Genomic DNA, 15757 nt, shown 5'->3' on the forward strand with positions numbered 1-15757 from the left:
GACAAAACACCTATTTCTTTCATGGTTGGGTTGTCTTTAACACATAGAGTTTGTGAAATTGGTTGGCAGCTGATGGGTAGCCCACCAACCTAGCACTACTTTAAAGTATAGATTGACAACAGCTTGGCTTTCATTAAATGCAACATGTGTCCTCTTTTCTATTCCTTGTTCTCCATTCCACAGGGTATCAGTGTATGGGCCTTAATAGCGATGATCATACTTCTGTCCAGCACTATGAGTGACATTCAGAGGCTGTTATCCTGTTTCAAGAGGCCCACGTCCCCGGTGACCATATTAGACATCACTGAGACTCTGTACTGTATGGCTGTACTGCTGCATGCCATGAGAGAGAAGGGGATTAAGATTAGCAACAGGTGAAACAAAGGAAGAAGGGGGGGGCGGAGTTAATTTCTTAAGCTGAGAAAACCAAATTTGTACATTTGAAATTTTTCAACCTCGTCGTTCATTTAGTGGAAGCTTTCTTTAAGCATGGAGATGGAGGTGTAACATCAGGTTCCTAAAGAGATCTAAAATTTTTTTTTTTCACTGTGGTGCAGTGCACCACAGGACATTGGTCCAAAGGCTGAAGCATAAGTCCTAGTTCTAACTCTTGTTATATGACTTGGCCAAATCTCTCAGCACATCTGTAAATGGAAAAATAGTGTTTTTCATTACTATAAGATCATTACATGTCTTTTTCTCACATTCATTTTTTCTCTATCTACTGTTGCATATCTTGTGCCTTCAGATATGCTTAGGTCTACCCAATCCTTAAAAAATTATTCACTTGATTATGCTATCTCCTCAAGCTATTCTGGGTTTGTAACCTATATTGTCCCTTCACTGTCTCTTTTTCCTTACCATCCACTCATTTCTTTCTTAAAACTTACATTTTTTAAAATCATGAGCTTATCATACACAAATGTAGACATTTCATTACTGTTGAGTTTGATATTTAACAAAAGGTCAGATCTCTGCACAAGATAACATTTATTAGTATGATCACGTTACATATCAGTAATTGTGTCAATGGATTACCTCCATTTATGTCAAAGACCTAGAGCAAAAGGACAGTTACCCCTGTATGGGTTTTGGGGAGTGCAGAATATGGTAGATGATATCATGGGATTAAGGGCAGTATGATTGGTTATAGAGCTGAGGCGCAGGGAACAATATGATTAATTAGATGTTTGGTAATGACGGCTAGCAATGACACCCCCCTTCCCCCTTCTCTCATGAAACTAAGAAGTGCTCTTTGTTTGAGTCTAGGTGCAAGATAATGGCTCAGACTTTTGGACGACAAACCAGACATCCTTGAAGGATAGTTTGGTAAAGATACCTGGCCTGACTTCATTTCTTTCATACACATTCCCCAGGGTTAGCAAAATTCCTTGAGGCAAGAAGAGTTCAATGATTCAGCAGGAGAGCTGGATTTCTAGAATTAAACCATTACAGGCCAGCTAAATTCTGAACTAAGTTCAGAGACAAAGAACTATAACTTAAACAGTTACAGGACAAAAGCTATTAACAGGACAAAATCAATTACAAAATCGATAAAAAAAATGAGACAAGGATCAGTCTTTATCTCAGTACATAAAGAAGTTAAATAAAATTACTGGGAACTTCTGTGACAGTTTTTTTTTTAAATGTATGTCAGATTTAATGCTGTACTAAAATTTTTTTTTACCCTGTTTGTATTTACTTCTTAACTGTTTTGCTTTCTTCTGTGTACTTTAAAAATGTTTTATTGATGCCTTTTTTTTGTACCTGTATCACTACCCACTAACTCTCCTTCCCCCCTGCCCTGCCCCACCCCCTGCAAACCACCTCTGTTTTACCAAATAAGTTTAATCAGGCAAAACAATTCAGAGCATTTCATGTCTGAAAATGTATGTTACACTCTTTTTTTTAATTAAATTTTTTTTGAAGAATTGCCTTCTTTTCCTCACTCCTGTTTCCTTTCCAACTCACCTCTTCCCTCTAATTGAGAAAGCAAAAAAAAAAAAGTACAAAACAAAACCTTATAACATAAATGTGTAGTCAAGCAAAAAATCTCACATTGGACATGTCCAAAAAAATTATGTCTCATCTATGCCATCACCTCTGATGAGGCCTTTGGAATAGTGATTGGTCATTGTGATGATCAGAGAATTCTTAAGCCTTTCAAAGTTGATTGTGTTAACAATATTGTTAAGGTATAAATTGTTCTCTTAGTTCTGCGTACTTCACTCTGCATCAGTTCAAATGGGTCCTCCCAGGTTTACCTGAAACCATACCATTCATTATTTCTTATAGCATGATAGTATTTTATCACATTTGACATACCATAATTCGATCAGCCATTCCCAAATTGAGGGGCACTTCTTCAGTTTCCAGTACTTTGCCACCACAAACAGAGCAGCTATAAATATTTTTGTACATATGTGTCCTTTTTGCTTTGATCTTTTTGGGGTATATACCCAGTAATGGTATCAGTGGGCCAAAGGATAAGCACAGTTTAATAGTTTTTTGGTTATAGTTCCAAATAGCTTTCCAGAATGACTAGAAGAGTTCAGTTTCATCAGCAGTGCAGTCACATACCTGCTTTTCTTCAGCCACTCCAGCATTTGTCATTTTCATTTTTTGTCACCTTTGCAAATTGAAGGATGTGGGGTAGAATGTCAGAGTTGTTTTAATTTGTATTTCTCTTGTTATTAGTGATTTAGAGCATTTTTTTTATACGGCTATTAGCTTAAATAGCTTAAATTTCTTCCTTTGAAAAGTGCCTGTTCACATTCTTTGACCATTTATCAGTTGGAGAATAGTTCTTGCTTACGTACTTTTATTTATTTATTTTTTAAATTTATTTTTTATTTTTAGTTTACAGCCCTCGGTTCCACAAGTTTTGAGTTCCAAATTTTCTCCCTTCCTGCCCAAGATGGCATGTAATTCTATATAGGTTCTACATATACCTTTGAATTAAACTTATTTACACAACAGTCAAGTTGTAAAGAAGAATTATAACCAATGGAATGAATCAGGAGAAAGAAGAAACAAAACCAAAAAAGAAGAAAAAGAAAAAAAAAGAGAGCAGATAGTTTTCCTTAATCTGCATTCAGACTCTGTAAGTCTCTGGATGGGGATAGCTTTTTCCATCATGAGTCTTTTGGAGCTGTCTTGAATCTTGTATTGTTGAGAAGAGCCAAGTCTATCAAAATCATTACAGATACTGTGTATGTGCAGTCGTATAGAATGTTTTCCTGGTTCTGCTCCCCTCACTCAGCATCAGATCACATAGGATTTCCCAGGTTATTATGAAAGTCCATCTGTTCCCCATTTCTTATAGCACAATAGTGTTCCATTACATTCATATACCACAACTTGTTTAGCCATTCCCCAATTGATGGACATCCCCTTGATTTCCACTTCTTTGCCACCACACAAAGAGCTTTTGTACATACGGGTTCATTTCCCACTTTTTTGATCTCTTTGGGATACAGCCCTAAAGGTGGTATTGCTGGGTCAAAGGGTATGCACATCTTTATAACCCTTTGGGCATAGTTCCAAACTGCTCTCCAGAAAGGTTGAATCAGTTCACAACTCCACCAACAATGTAATAGGGTTCTAATTTTCCCATATCTTCTCCAACATTTATGATTTTCCTGTTTTGTCATGTTGGCCAATCTGACAGGAGAGATGTGGTACCAATGAGTTGTTTTGATTTGCATTTCTCTAATTAATAGTGATTCAGAGCATTTTTTCATATGACTATAGATATCTTTAATTTCTTCCTCTGAAAACTGCCTGTTATATCCTTTGACCATTTCTCAATTGGGAAATGACTTGTATTCCTATAAATTTGACTCAATTCCTTGTATATTTTACAGATGAGGTCTTTGTCAGAGACACTGGTTGTAAAAATTCTTTCCCAATTTTTTGCTTCCCTCTTAATCTTAGTTGGATTGGCTTTGTTTGTACAAAACCTTTTCAATTTGACATAATCAAAATTATCCATTATGCAGTTCATAATGTTCTCTGTCTATTGTTTGATCATAAATTCTTCCCTTCTCCATAAATCTGACAGGTAAACTATTCCTTGCTCTCCCAAATTGCTTATAGTATCAGCCTTTATACCTAAACCTTGGGCCCATTTTGACTTTATTGTGGTATACGGTGGAAGATACTGGTCTATGCCCAGTTTCTGCCATATCATTTTCCAGGTTTGTGAAATAGTGAATTCTTTCTTTATTTCTTTAATATTTTTAGTTTTCAGCATTGATTTCCACAAGAGTTTGAATTATAAATTTTCTCCCCATTTCTACCCTGCCCCCCACTCCAAGATGGCATATATTCTGGTTGCCATGTTCCCCCGTCAGCCTTCCCTTCTGTCACCCCACTCCCCCCCATCCCCTTTTCCCTTACTTTCTTGTAGGGAAAAATAGATTTCAATGCCCCATTGCCTGTATATCTTATTTCCTGTTTGCATGCAAAAACTGAAATAGTGAATTCTTAACCCAGAAGATGGACTCTTTGGGTTTATCAAAGAGTAGATTGCTACAGTCATTGACTACATTGTCTTGTGTACCTAACCTATTCCACTGATCCACCACTCTGTTTCTTAGCCAGTACCAAGTAGTTTTGATGACTGCTGCTTTATAATACAGTTCAGTATCTGGTATGGCTAGGCCACCTTCCCTAGCATTTCTTTTCATTAATTCCCTTGATATTCTGGACCTTTTTTCCTTCCAGATGAATTTTGTTATTGTTTTATCCAGCTCTGTAAAATAATTTTTTGGTAGTTTGATTGTTATGGACTGAATAAGTAAATTAATTTAGGTAAAATTGTCATTTTTATTATATTAGCTTGGCCTAACTATGAGCAACTGATGTTTTTCCAATTATTTAGAGCTGACTTTACTTGTGTGAAAAGTGTTTTGTAATTATGTTCATATAGGTCCTGGGTTTGTTTTTGCAGGTAGACTCCCAAATATTTTATAGTGCTTACAGTAACTTTAAATGGAATTTCTCTTTCTCTCTCTTGTTGTTGGGCTTTGTTAGTAATATATAAGAATGCTGAGGATTTATGTGGGTTTATTTTATATCCTTCAACTTTGCTAAAGTTGTTTATTATTTCAAGTAGTTTTTTACTTGATTCTCTAGTATTCTGTAAGTAAATCATCATATCATCTGCAAAAAGTGATAATTTAGTTTCTTCTTTGCCTATTCTAATTCCTTCAATTTCTTTTTCTTCCCTTAATGCTGAAGCTAACAAATTGAATAATAGGGGTGATAATGGACATCCTTGTTCCACCCCCACTCTTATTGGAAGTGCATCTAGCTTATCCCCATTACATATAATGCTTGCTGATGGTTTTAGGTAGATACTACTTATGATTTTAAGGAAGACTCCATTTCTTCCTATGTTCACTAGAGAACATAGTGTTTTTAATAGGAATGGGTGTTGTATTTTGTCAAAAGCTTTTTCTGCATATATTGAAATAATCATATGGTTTCTGCTAGTTTTGTTGTTGATATGATCAATTATGCTGATAGTTTTCCTAATATTGAACCAGCCTTGCGTTCCTGGAATAAATCCTACCTGGTCATAATGTATTATTCTTGTGATAAGTTGCTGCAATCTTTTTGCTAATATTTTATTTAAAATTTTTGTATCAGTATTCATTAAGGAAATTGGTCTGTAATTTTCTTTCTCTGTTTTGACTCTTCCTGGTTTAGGTATTAGTGCCATATTTGTGTCATAAAAAGAATTTGGTAGGACTCCTTTGCCTATTTTCCCAAGTCATCTTATTTACATACTTTTAATCAGTTCCTTATATCATGTTATATCCTTATATGTTAGAAATAAGACTTCTGAATGAATGCATAAGCAGTTGCTATGTGCAAAATTCCACACTAAGCACTAGGGATACACACAGAAAAGCAAGAAAGTCTCTGCTCCCAAGGAACTCACAAAGATAACTCTTTTGCTACATTTTTATCAGTGTCACATTTATTGACTGTAGGTGTTCCCTATGGCCTTCTTAAGTCTAAGGTCCTGGGCTCTTTTCCCTTCTCCCTCTTACTACTACATGATATCATCAGCTCCCATGTTTTCAGTTATCATTTTCTATGCATTTGATCCTCAGATTTACTTGTCCAGCCCTAATCTTTCTTCTGACCTTCAGCCTCACATATCCAACTACCTATTGAATATCTCAACCTGGATATCTAGTAGATATCTTAAACTTAACATGTCCAGAATTGAACTCATCTTCCCCTTCCAATGCCTCCCCTCTAACTAACTTCTCTGTTAGTCTGGTTGCTGAAGGTACCACCACCTTCCAGTCATCCAGGCTTGAAATATAGGTGTCATCTTTGATTCTTCACTCTCTCTTATTCCCATATCCAATATGTTGCCATGTTTTGTTGTTTTTACTTTTGTAATATCTTTCGTATGTACCACACTCCTTTCCTCTGGCACCATCAGAGGTAAGGTGCCTGCAGATTCGTGCCTGCATTTATTACCTTATGCTTAGACTATTGCAAAAGGTTTCTTGTTGGTCTCCTTGCCTCAGGTCCCTCCTCACTATAGTTCATCCTTTCCTCAGTTGCCAAAGTAATCATCCTAAAGTAGTGTGGGTCTCACCATGTCATCTTCCTCCTTAATAAACTTCAATAGCTTCATTTCACCTCCAGGATCAAATATAAAATCCTCTGGTGTGAGTTTTTTCAAAGCCCTCCCCTTCCTCCTATATTTCCCATCCCTCCGACTTTTTAAGACTTCTTGCAACTTGCATCCATGTATTCTGTGATCCAATGACCCTAGCTGCCTTTGCTGTCCCTTGAACCAGGCATTTTATCACCTGACTCTGGGCATTTTCTTTTTCTATTTTTTTTATTGTTATAGCTTTTTTCAAAAAAACATTTATTTATTTATTTAATATTTTTAGTTTTCAGGATTGATTTCCACAAGAGTTTGAATTACAAATTTTCTCCCCATTTCTACCCTGCCCCCCACTCCAAGATGGCATATATTCTGATTGCCCCGTTCCCCAGTCAGGCCTCCCTTCTGTCACCCCACTCCCCCCCATCCCCTTTTCTCTTACTTTCTTGTAGGGCAAGATAGATTTCTATGCCCCGTTGCCTGTATATTTTATTTCCTAGTTGCATGCAAAAACTTTTTTTATTTTGAACATCTGCTTTTAAAACTTTGAGTTCCAAATTCTCTCCCCTCTTCCCTTGCCTAAGAAGGCAAGCAATTCATCATCGGCCACACATGTACCATTGTGTAAAACTCTTCCACAATACTCATGTTGTGAAAGACTAACTATATTTTGCTCCTTCCTATCCTATCCCCCTTTATTCAATTTTCTCCCTTGACCCTGTCCCCTTTCAAAAGTGTTTGCTTTTGATTACCTCCTCCCCCTATTTGCCCTCCCTTCTATGGTCCCCCCTTTTTTATCTCCTTCCTCCTCCTTTCCTGTGGGATAAGATACCCAATTGATTGTGTATGTTATTCCCTCCTCAGGTCAAATCCTATGAGAGCAAGATTCACTCATTCCCCTTCACCTGCCCCCTCTTCCCTTCCAACAGAACTGCTGTTTCTTGCCACTTTTATGTGAGATAATTTACCCCATTCTATCTCTCCCTTTCTCAATATATTCTTCTCTCATCCCTTAATTTGATTTTATTTTTTTAGATGTAATCCCTTCATATTCAACTCACCCTGTGCCCTCTGTCTATATATATACAGCTACCCTAATACTGAGGTCTCATGAATTATACACATCATCTTTCCATGTAGGAATGTAAACAAAACAGTTCAATCTTAATAAGTCCCTTATGATTTCTCTTTCTTGTTTATCTGTTCATGCTTCTCTTGATTCTTGTGTTTGAAAGTCAGATTTTCTATTCAGCTCTGGTCTTTTCACTGAGAAAGCTTGAAAGTTCTCTATTTTGTTGAAAGTCCATATTTTGCCTTGGAGCATGATGCTCAGTTTTGCTGGGTAGGTGATTCTTGGTTTTAATCCCAACTCCTTTGACCTCTGGAATATCATATTCCAAGCCCTTTGATCCCTTAATGTGGAATCTGCTAGGTCTTGTGTTATCCTGATTGTGTTTCCACAGTACTCAAATTGTTTCTTTCTGGCTGCTTGGAGTATTTTCTCCTTGATGTGGGAGCTCTGGGAATTTGGCAACAATATTCCTAGGAGTTTTCTTTTTGGGAACTCTTTCAAGAGGCGATTGGTGGATTCTTTCAATTTCTATTTTACCCGCTGGCTCTAGAATATCAGGGCAGTTTTTCTTGACAATTTCTTGAAAGATGATGTCTCGGCTTTTTTTTGGATCATGGCTTTTAGGTAGTCCAATAATTTTTAAATTATCTCTCTTGGATGTATTTTCTAGGTCAGTGGTTTTTCCAATGAGATATTTTACATTGTCTTCCATTTTTTCATTCCTTTGGTTTTGTTTGATAATATCTTGATTTTCTCATGAAGTCACTTGCTTCCACTTGCTCCAATCTAAATTTTAAGGTAGTATTTTCTTCAGTGGTCTTTTGGACCTCCTTTTCCGTTCGGCTAATTCTGCCTTTCAAGGTAGTCTTTTCCTCATTGGCTTTTTGGAGCTCTTTTGCCATTTGAGTTAGTCTATTTTTTAAGGTGTTGTTTTCCTCAGTATTTTTTTGGGTCTCCTTTAGCAAGTCATTGACTTGTTTTTCATGATTTTATAGCGTCACTCTCATTTCTCTTCCCAATTTATCCTCTACTTTTCTTACTTGCTTTCCCAAATCCTTTTTGAATTCTTCCATGGCCTGAGACCAGTTCATGTTTTTCTTGGAGGCTTTTGGTGTAGGCTTTTTGACTTTGTTGACTTCTTCTGGCTGTATGTTTTGGTCTTCTTTGTCACCATGAAAGATTCCAAAGTGTGAGTCTGAATCTGAGTCTGTTTTTGCTGCCTGTTTATGTTGCCAGCCAACTACTTGACCTTTGAGCTTTTTGTCAGGGTATGACTGCTTGTAGAGTAGAGAGTACTTTGTCCCAAGCCTGAGGGGCTGTTTTCAGAGCTACTTCTGCACAGTAAGCTCTGCCACACCAGTGCTGCTTCTTCCCCAAGAACCGCCAACCTGGACTGCCACTCAGATCTAAGCAGGCTCTGTATTCCTGCTCAGATCCTGACACTTAATTCCTCCCACCAGGTGGGCCTGGGGCCAGAAGTCACTGCAGTTCTGGAAGCAGCCTCAGAGCTGCACCACTTGCACCACCTCGGGGGGTGGGGGGTGGGTGGTGGGTGGTGGCCAGTGGCGGACCTTGAACTCCTTTCACTCTGTCCTAGAAGTTTTTCCCGCTAACCTTCTCAGTTGTCTTCGGCGTTTGTGCGTTGAGAAGTCTGGTAACTGCCACAGCTCACTGATTCAGAGTGCTAGTTCCTGTTCTGCCCAGTCCCAGTATGGCTAGTCCGGGTGCGGCCCACACTGGGCTCTCCTCCACTCTGCTCCCAGCACAGTGCAATAGCCCTTACCCCGCGACCATCCAGGTTGTCCTGGGCTGGAGCCCTGCTTCCCTCTCATATTCCTTGGGTTCTGCAGTTCTAGAATTTGTTCAGAGCCATTTTTATAGGGTTTTGGAGGGTCCTGGGGGAGAGCTTTAGGCAAGTCCCTGCTTTCCAGCTGCCATCTTGGCCGACTCAGCATTTTCACTGGCTGTCTCCCTTGTCTGAAACTCAGTCCTATCTATGCCTGCTGGTTTCCCTGGCACATTTGATTTCCAGCTAAAGTCCCACCGTCTACAAGAAGCCTTTCCCAATTCCTGTAATACTGGTGCCTTCCCTCTATTGATTCTCTTCAATTTATCCTCTATATAACTTACTTGTACCTATTTGTTTGCACATTGTCTCCTAAATTAAACTGAACTCCTTCAGAGCAGGGTTTCTCTTTTACTTTTCTTTTCTTTCTCTAGCACTTACTTAGCATTGTGCCTGGCTGTGCTATTTTAGGCACTTAAGTAATGTTTATCAGCTTATTGATTAGGGGTATTGGCCTATAGTTTTCCTTCTCTGTTTTGAACTGTTTCTGGTTTAAGTATCAAGGTCATATTTGTATCATAGAAAGAATTTGGTAAGACCCCTACTTTTCCTGGTTTTTTTTTTTCTGTTTGTGTAGTGTTAGGATTGATATTTAAATGTTTAATATATTTCTCTTGGAAATCCATGACATCCTAGGGTTTTTTCCTCCTTCTGGAAGTTTCTTTATGGCTTGTTCAGTTTGTTTTTCTGAGATTGGGTCATTTAAGTTCTATTTTTATTATTCAGCTAATATAGGAATTTTGTGTTTTTGTAAATATTCACTCGTTTATTTTAGATTTCTAATTTTTATTGGCATATAATTGGGTGAAATCGTTCCCAATAATTTCTTTTATTTCATCTTCATTGGTTGTGAATTCATCTTTGCTTCTGGTAATTTGGTTTTCTTTTTCTTGTGTTAAAATCAAATTAACTAAAGGTTTATTGTTTTAAACTTAATTTTATTAAATTTTTTGTTTTCAATTTTTGTTAATCTCTTTGATTTTCAAGATTTCTGTTTTAGCATTTTGGGGCATTTTATTTCTTAGTGTTTTAGGGGATTTTAGTTGCATGCCCAACTTGTTGTTCTACTCTTTCTGTCTTTTGTCGATGGAAGTACATAGATAATTTTCCCCCTAACGATCAGTTTGGCTGCTTCCCCCAAATTTTGGCATGTTAGGTTGTCATTGTGTTTAACGAAATTATTGATTGGTCTTATTATTCATTCTTTGACTTCCACCCCTTCTTTACGATTAGGTTATTTAGTCTCCAATTAAATTTTGGACACTTTCTTCAGAGATTGTTTATTGAATATAGTTTTTATTGCCCTAAGATGTAAAGGATATGTTTAATATTTATTTTTCTGGGGTTGTTTGTGGTTATTATACCAAATGCTTGGTTAGTTTTTGTGAGGATGGGGTATGATGGTGAGATTATTTACATTCCTTTCTTTTTCCGTTAAGTAATCTCCAGAGGTCTATCATATCTAACTTTTTAAAGATACTATTCAGATTCTTCACTTATTATTTTTATTCTTTTTAATAGATTTCTCTAGATCTGAAAAGAGTAAATTGCAATCCTTTGTTATTTAATTTTACTGTCTTATTTCTCTCTAGAAGTCATTTAACTTTTTGTTTTAGAATTTTTGGTCCATGTATGTTTAATATTGAAATTAATTCATTATCTGTGTGGTACCTTTCAGCAAAATGTCATTTCCCTCTTTATTTCTTTAAACTAGGTCTATTTTTCTCTTGCTTTATCTGAGATGGTGATTTCTACCCCTGCCTCTCTAACTTCAGCTGAAACGTAATAGAATTTGTTGCAGTCCCTTATTTTAACTCTCCATGAATGTCTTTCTGATTCAAGTGTATTTTTCATATATAACATATTGTTGGATTTTGCTTTCTAATTCATTCTGCTATCCTTTTCTGTTTATTTTTATTCTGTTTATATTCATATTCCGTCTTGTTTTCATATATTTTTCTTTCTCTTTGTCTCCCAACCTCTCTTTATAAAGAAGAAGGTGATAAGAAAGGAGTGTGCCCTATGCCAGTGCTCTAGGTTTGATGTGATCTGCTTCTTTTCTCCTCTGCCTCTCTTCTCTTTCCCTTACCCTGAGCCCAATAACCGTTTCCTATACCTTTCTTTATTTTAAGCCTTTCTTCAAATTCTATACTCCTCAGTTAGGATTTATTTTGTTCAATACTAATCCTTCTCTTAATCTTCCTCTTGCCCTTTTTTCCTCTCCTTTCCTTCCTATTCTTCTGAGTGAAATATATTTCTGTACCAAACTGTGTGTGTATTCTCTCCTTTCATGAGTTCAGATTAGAGTGCTCTTCTTGCCTGTTTCTCCTTATTATAGGTATTAACTTACATACCCAAATTATGTGAGATAATTTTCTTCTTCTTGATTCTCCTTTCTACCTCCTCCCTTTTTATTCTTCTTCCCTTCCCTTTACATTTTTCTTTTAAGATCAAAATATAACAGAACTACTCCCAGGCCCTGTGTCCCATAGGGCTGCCTACTTAGACTCTCTCTAATTTGACTTCCTAACTGATAGATCTGATGGCCTTTTTTAAGGCCAAATATTACTTGACTTCTTCCAGCTTTTTTCCTCCCCTCAAAAAACTTAAATTCTATTATGGGAAACAAAATGCACATACATTTAGTAAGTTAGGGAAAGGGACCGTACCTGTGATTTCATTGTTATAGTGAACTCCTAGGTGTGGAAACCTCTTTTACCAATGCAGGTCAACACCTCTGTTACATACTGTCTTAGGGAGTTGCCTAGAGCACTGAGAATTTAAGTGACTTGTCTATGTTCACAGAGCCACTATGCGTCAGAAGCATATTTGAACTCAGGTCTTCTTGCCCTGCAGTTAGCAATTAATACCAACTACTGGTCACACATATAACTATATATAAAGTAAATAAGAGATAATATATGGATATTTGTGTTGGTAATACACAAGCCTGGAGGTTATCAAGTAAATCTTCTTAGAAGGTGAAACATTTGATCTGAGTTTTGAAATGAGACTGAAGTCTGTCAGGGATCAGTAAGTCAACAAATGTTAATTAATCACCTCCTGTATGCTAGGCCCTAGGGATATGCCAGGTGCTAGCTGCTAGTGATACAGTGATAAAAATGAAATGGTCCAAGCCCCCAAGAGCTTATTGAGGAAGGTATACATTCCTGCCATGTTGGTATAGCCTGTATGCAAAGACATAGCACTTGTCATGTGTAAAGAATAGGAAGGCCAGTTTAGCTGAAACAGACTACATGAAGAGGAGAATTGTATAATAAGACTAGAAATATTGGACCCAGGGTATGAATGACAAGCTGGCATTTATTCCTAGAAGTAAGAGGCAATACAATTTTTTGATTGGGGGAGTGATATGGTCAGACCCGTTCTTTAGATCACTTTGCAATTTTATGGAGGTTGGATTGGAAACAGAAAAAACTTAGAGCAAGAAGATCTTAGGAAGCTATTGCAGTAATCCTGGTGAGAGGTGATGAAGGCTGAAATTAGGGAGGTGGCCATAGGCATGGAGAGAAGGGAGAATTTGAGTGATGTAGAATTAGAGTTTATAAAACTTGGAAACTAATTGAATCTGTAAAGTGAGGCACCATAAGGAGTCAAGGGTAGCATCAAAGTTTGGGTAAGTAGGATGGTGGTATTTTCAGCAGAAATAGGGTTGTTTAGAAGGGAGTGAATTTGGAGGGAAACATAAGTTCTCTTTTGGACGTGTTTGAATTTGAGACACTTATGAGGCATCCAATTGGAAAATCCCATAGGCACTTCACAATGTGAGACTACAGTTTAGGAGAGAGACTATAGTTGGCCTAAATCTGAGAGTCATTTGTGTAGTGCTGGGAGCTAATAAGGTCATTGAGAACATAGAGAGAAAAGGAATAAAGGGAGCAGGATAGAGCTTTATGGGTTATATTCTCGGTTACAGCCTCAATATGGGTGATGGTCCATCAAAGGGGACTGAAAAGGAGGGCTCTGATACGCTGCAAGAGAACGAAGAGCAAGCAGTGTCCAAAAAATCCCAAAAAAGAGACTGTTTTGGAGGTGGCCAAGTTTCAAATTCTGTAAAGATATCAAGAAGGATGAAGATTGAGATATGGCCATTTCCTAGTCATCTAAGCTTGTAACCTCAGAGTCATCCATGGCATTTCCCTCTCCCTGATCCTTGCTGCTCATATCCAGTTAGTTGCCAGGACTTATTGGTTTAATGTTCATATCTTCTCTGGCATTCTCCTCCCCTCTTCCTCCTACTCCCTTCTCTACTTACTTGGCCACCATTCTAATTCAGGCTCTCATCACCTTTTGCTTGGATCACTCTAACTGCCTCCACATTGGTCTCTGCTTGCAGACTCTCTCCTCTCTAATGCACTGTTCACATAGCTGCCAAGAGAATTCATCCTAATCATTCTATCAGTTAATCTAGCATTTATTAAGTGCCGACTTCATCTAGCCCAGGGGTGGGGAACCTGTGGCCCTCTAGGTGCTCAAGTGTGGCCTTTTGACTGAATCCAAACTTGACAGAACAATTCCCCTTAATAAAAGTATTTATTCTCTAAAATTTGAACTCAAAAGGCTGCACCCAAGGACCTCGAAGGCCACATGTGGCCTTGAGACCACAGGTTCCCCACCCCTGATCTACCCTTTTGCTAGATGCTGGGAATGTAAAGGTACTGTGAAAAAGTCTCTGCTCCTAAGAAGTTTACATATTAAAAGAGGAAACAGTATGATGTAGGCATACATATATAAATATACAGATATGTACAAAACATAATGGTAACATTGGAGGCATAGATCTGACCATCATGCCAGTAAGCCTTCTGTACCTTTTGGAATACCCCTAGGATAAGACACAAACTATGCAGACTGCCATTTAAGCCTTTCTACAACCTGATATCAACTTAGAACCTACTGTTTCCCAAACTTTATGCTCTATATCCATGTCTCTGAATTTATATAAGCCATCCATTCCTCTTCTCCTTTATTTTCCATTTCCCCCTGCCCCCCATATCCCATGCCTGGAATGCAGTCCCTTCTGTGACTTAAAAATCTATATTTTCCTTCAGATTTTATCAAGAGTGCCACCTCTTTTTGAGAAGCCTTCCCTAATGTCCCAATGTAGTTTGAGTGAGGTTTGGGATTCCAAGGTATAGTATAAAGAGGGCCAGAACACCACAAATCAACATTGCAAGAGGTGAGCATCAGCAGAGAAAGTAAGCAAGCCAGATTCTTATTTGAGTCAAGTTAACGTCAAGTAATGGTGGGGAGGGAGTGGGATATCTGAACATAGTGTTCAGGTCAAGGTTTGAGGACTGATTCAAGCTGGGTAGAACTCCTGTGGAATTGGCGGCAAGCCGACATTCAAACTCTCTTGAAAGTGGAATTAGAGTCTCAGGTTTTACTTCTCAGACCTTCTTTTGTGGAGTGACTTAGAATTTGAAAGAGGAAGCTCCTGGAGTCTTTACACCAGGTTCCTCCTCCTCCCCCTAGTGTTTTTTCCTTCCTTAATTTGCCTTGTGCTAAACTTATTTGTGTACTAGTATCCCACCAATAGAATATAAACTCCCCGAAGTGCTGGAGCAGATTTCGTTGGTATCTTTCTGTCTTCAGTATTTGACTGAATACCTTGCCCACAGGTAAGTACTTGGTAAATCTTTGTAAGCTAAATTGAGGAAAGTGGTTTGTAAACTTAGACTTTATAAATGTGAGTGGTTATAATTTTTGTAACTGAATTCTTAAAAGTTTAGAGTAGTGACATTCTTCAGCGTTATCCCTTTTTTAATTCACTTAGTATTTATCGAATAATTACAAGGTATGAAAGCACTCCTAGATTTCAAGAACTTGAAAGATAGAATAATTTGATTAAACTTTTATTAAGTATCTACTGTATGCAAGGCCCAAAGCTAGGTGCTTTTATTAAAAGGATGGAAAAATAACAATCCTTGTCCTGGAAAAATTTTGGGGGGTGTGGAGGCAGATGGGAGGTTGGATTACAATGTGTATACAAATAAGTATAGTTGGCTAGGCCAAGGAGAGTATTATGGGAAAATTTGAGAAATGGGAGAATACTTTGGAGGAAGAGGCAGGAATTTATGGTGGAGGATGCACTTGATGGAAAAGAATGATTTCCACTGGCCCAAAAGAGAAGGAAAGTGCACTACTATATGTTGGGATGGCGGGGGGGTTGAGA

At 37.8% G+C, this 15757-nt stretch overlaps 1 protein-coding gene across 2 annotated transcripts in view; it reads left to right on the forward strand.

Annotated features, from left to right (window-relative positions):
• The window catches only part of FBH1 (F-box DNA helicase 1), a 106089-nt gene that overhangs the window by 31539 nt on the left and 58793 nt on the right, over window positions 1-15757 (forward strand). For both annotated transcript variants that reach the window (XM_036759304.1, XM_036759305.1), the window contains exon 6: window positions 184-374. In XM_036759304.1, the coding sequence (XP_036615199.1) occupies window positions 184-374 (191 nt within the window). The remainder of the gene's footprint in view (window positions 1-183; window positions 375-15757) is intronic.

The sequence above is a fragment of the Trichosurus vulpecula genome, chromosome 5 (assembly GCF_011100635.1).
Source record: "Trichosurus vulpecula isolate mTriVul1 chromosome 5, mTriVul1.pri, whole genome shotgun sequence".
NCBI lineage: Eukaryota > Metazoa > Chordata > Mammalia > Diprotodontia > Phalangeridae > Trichosurus > Trichosurus vulpecula.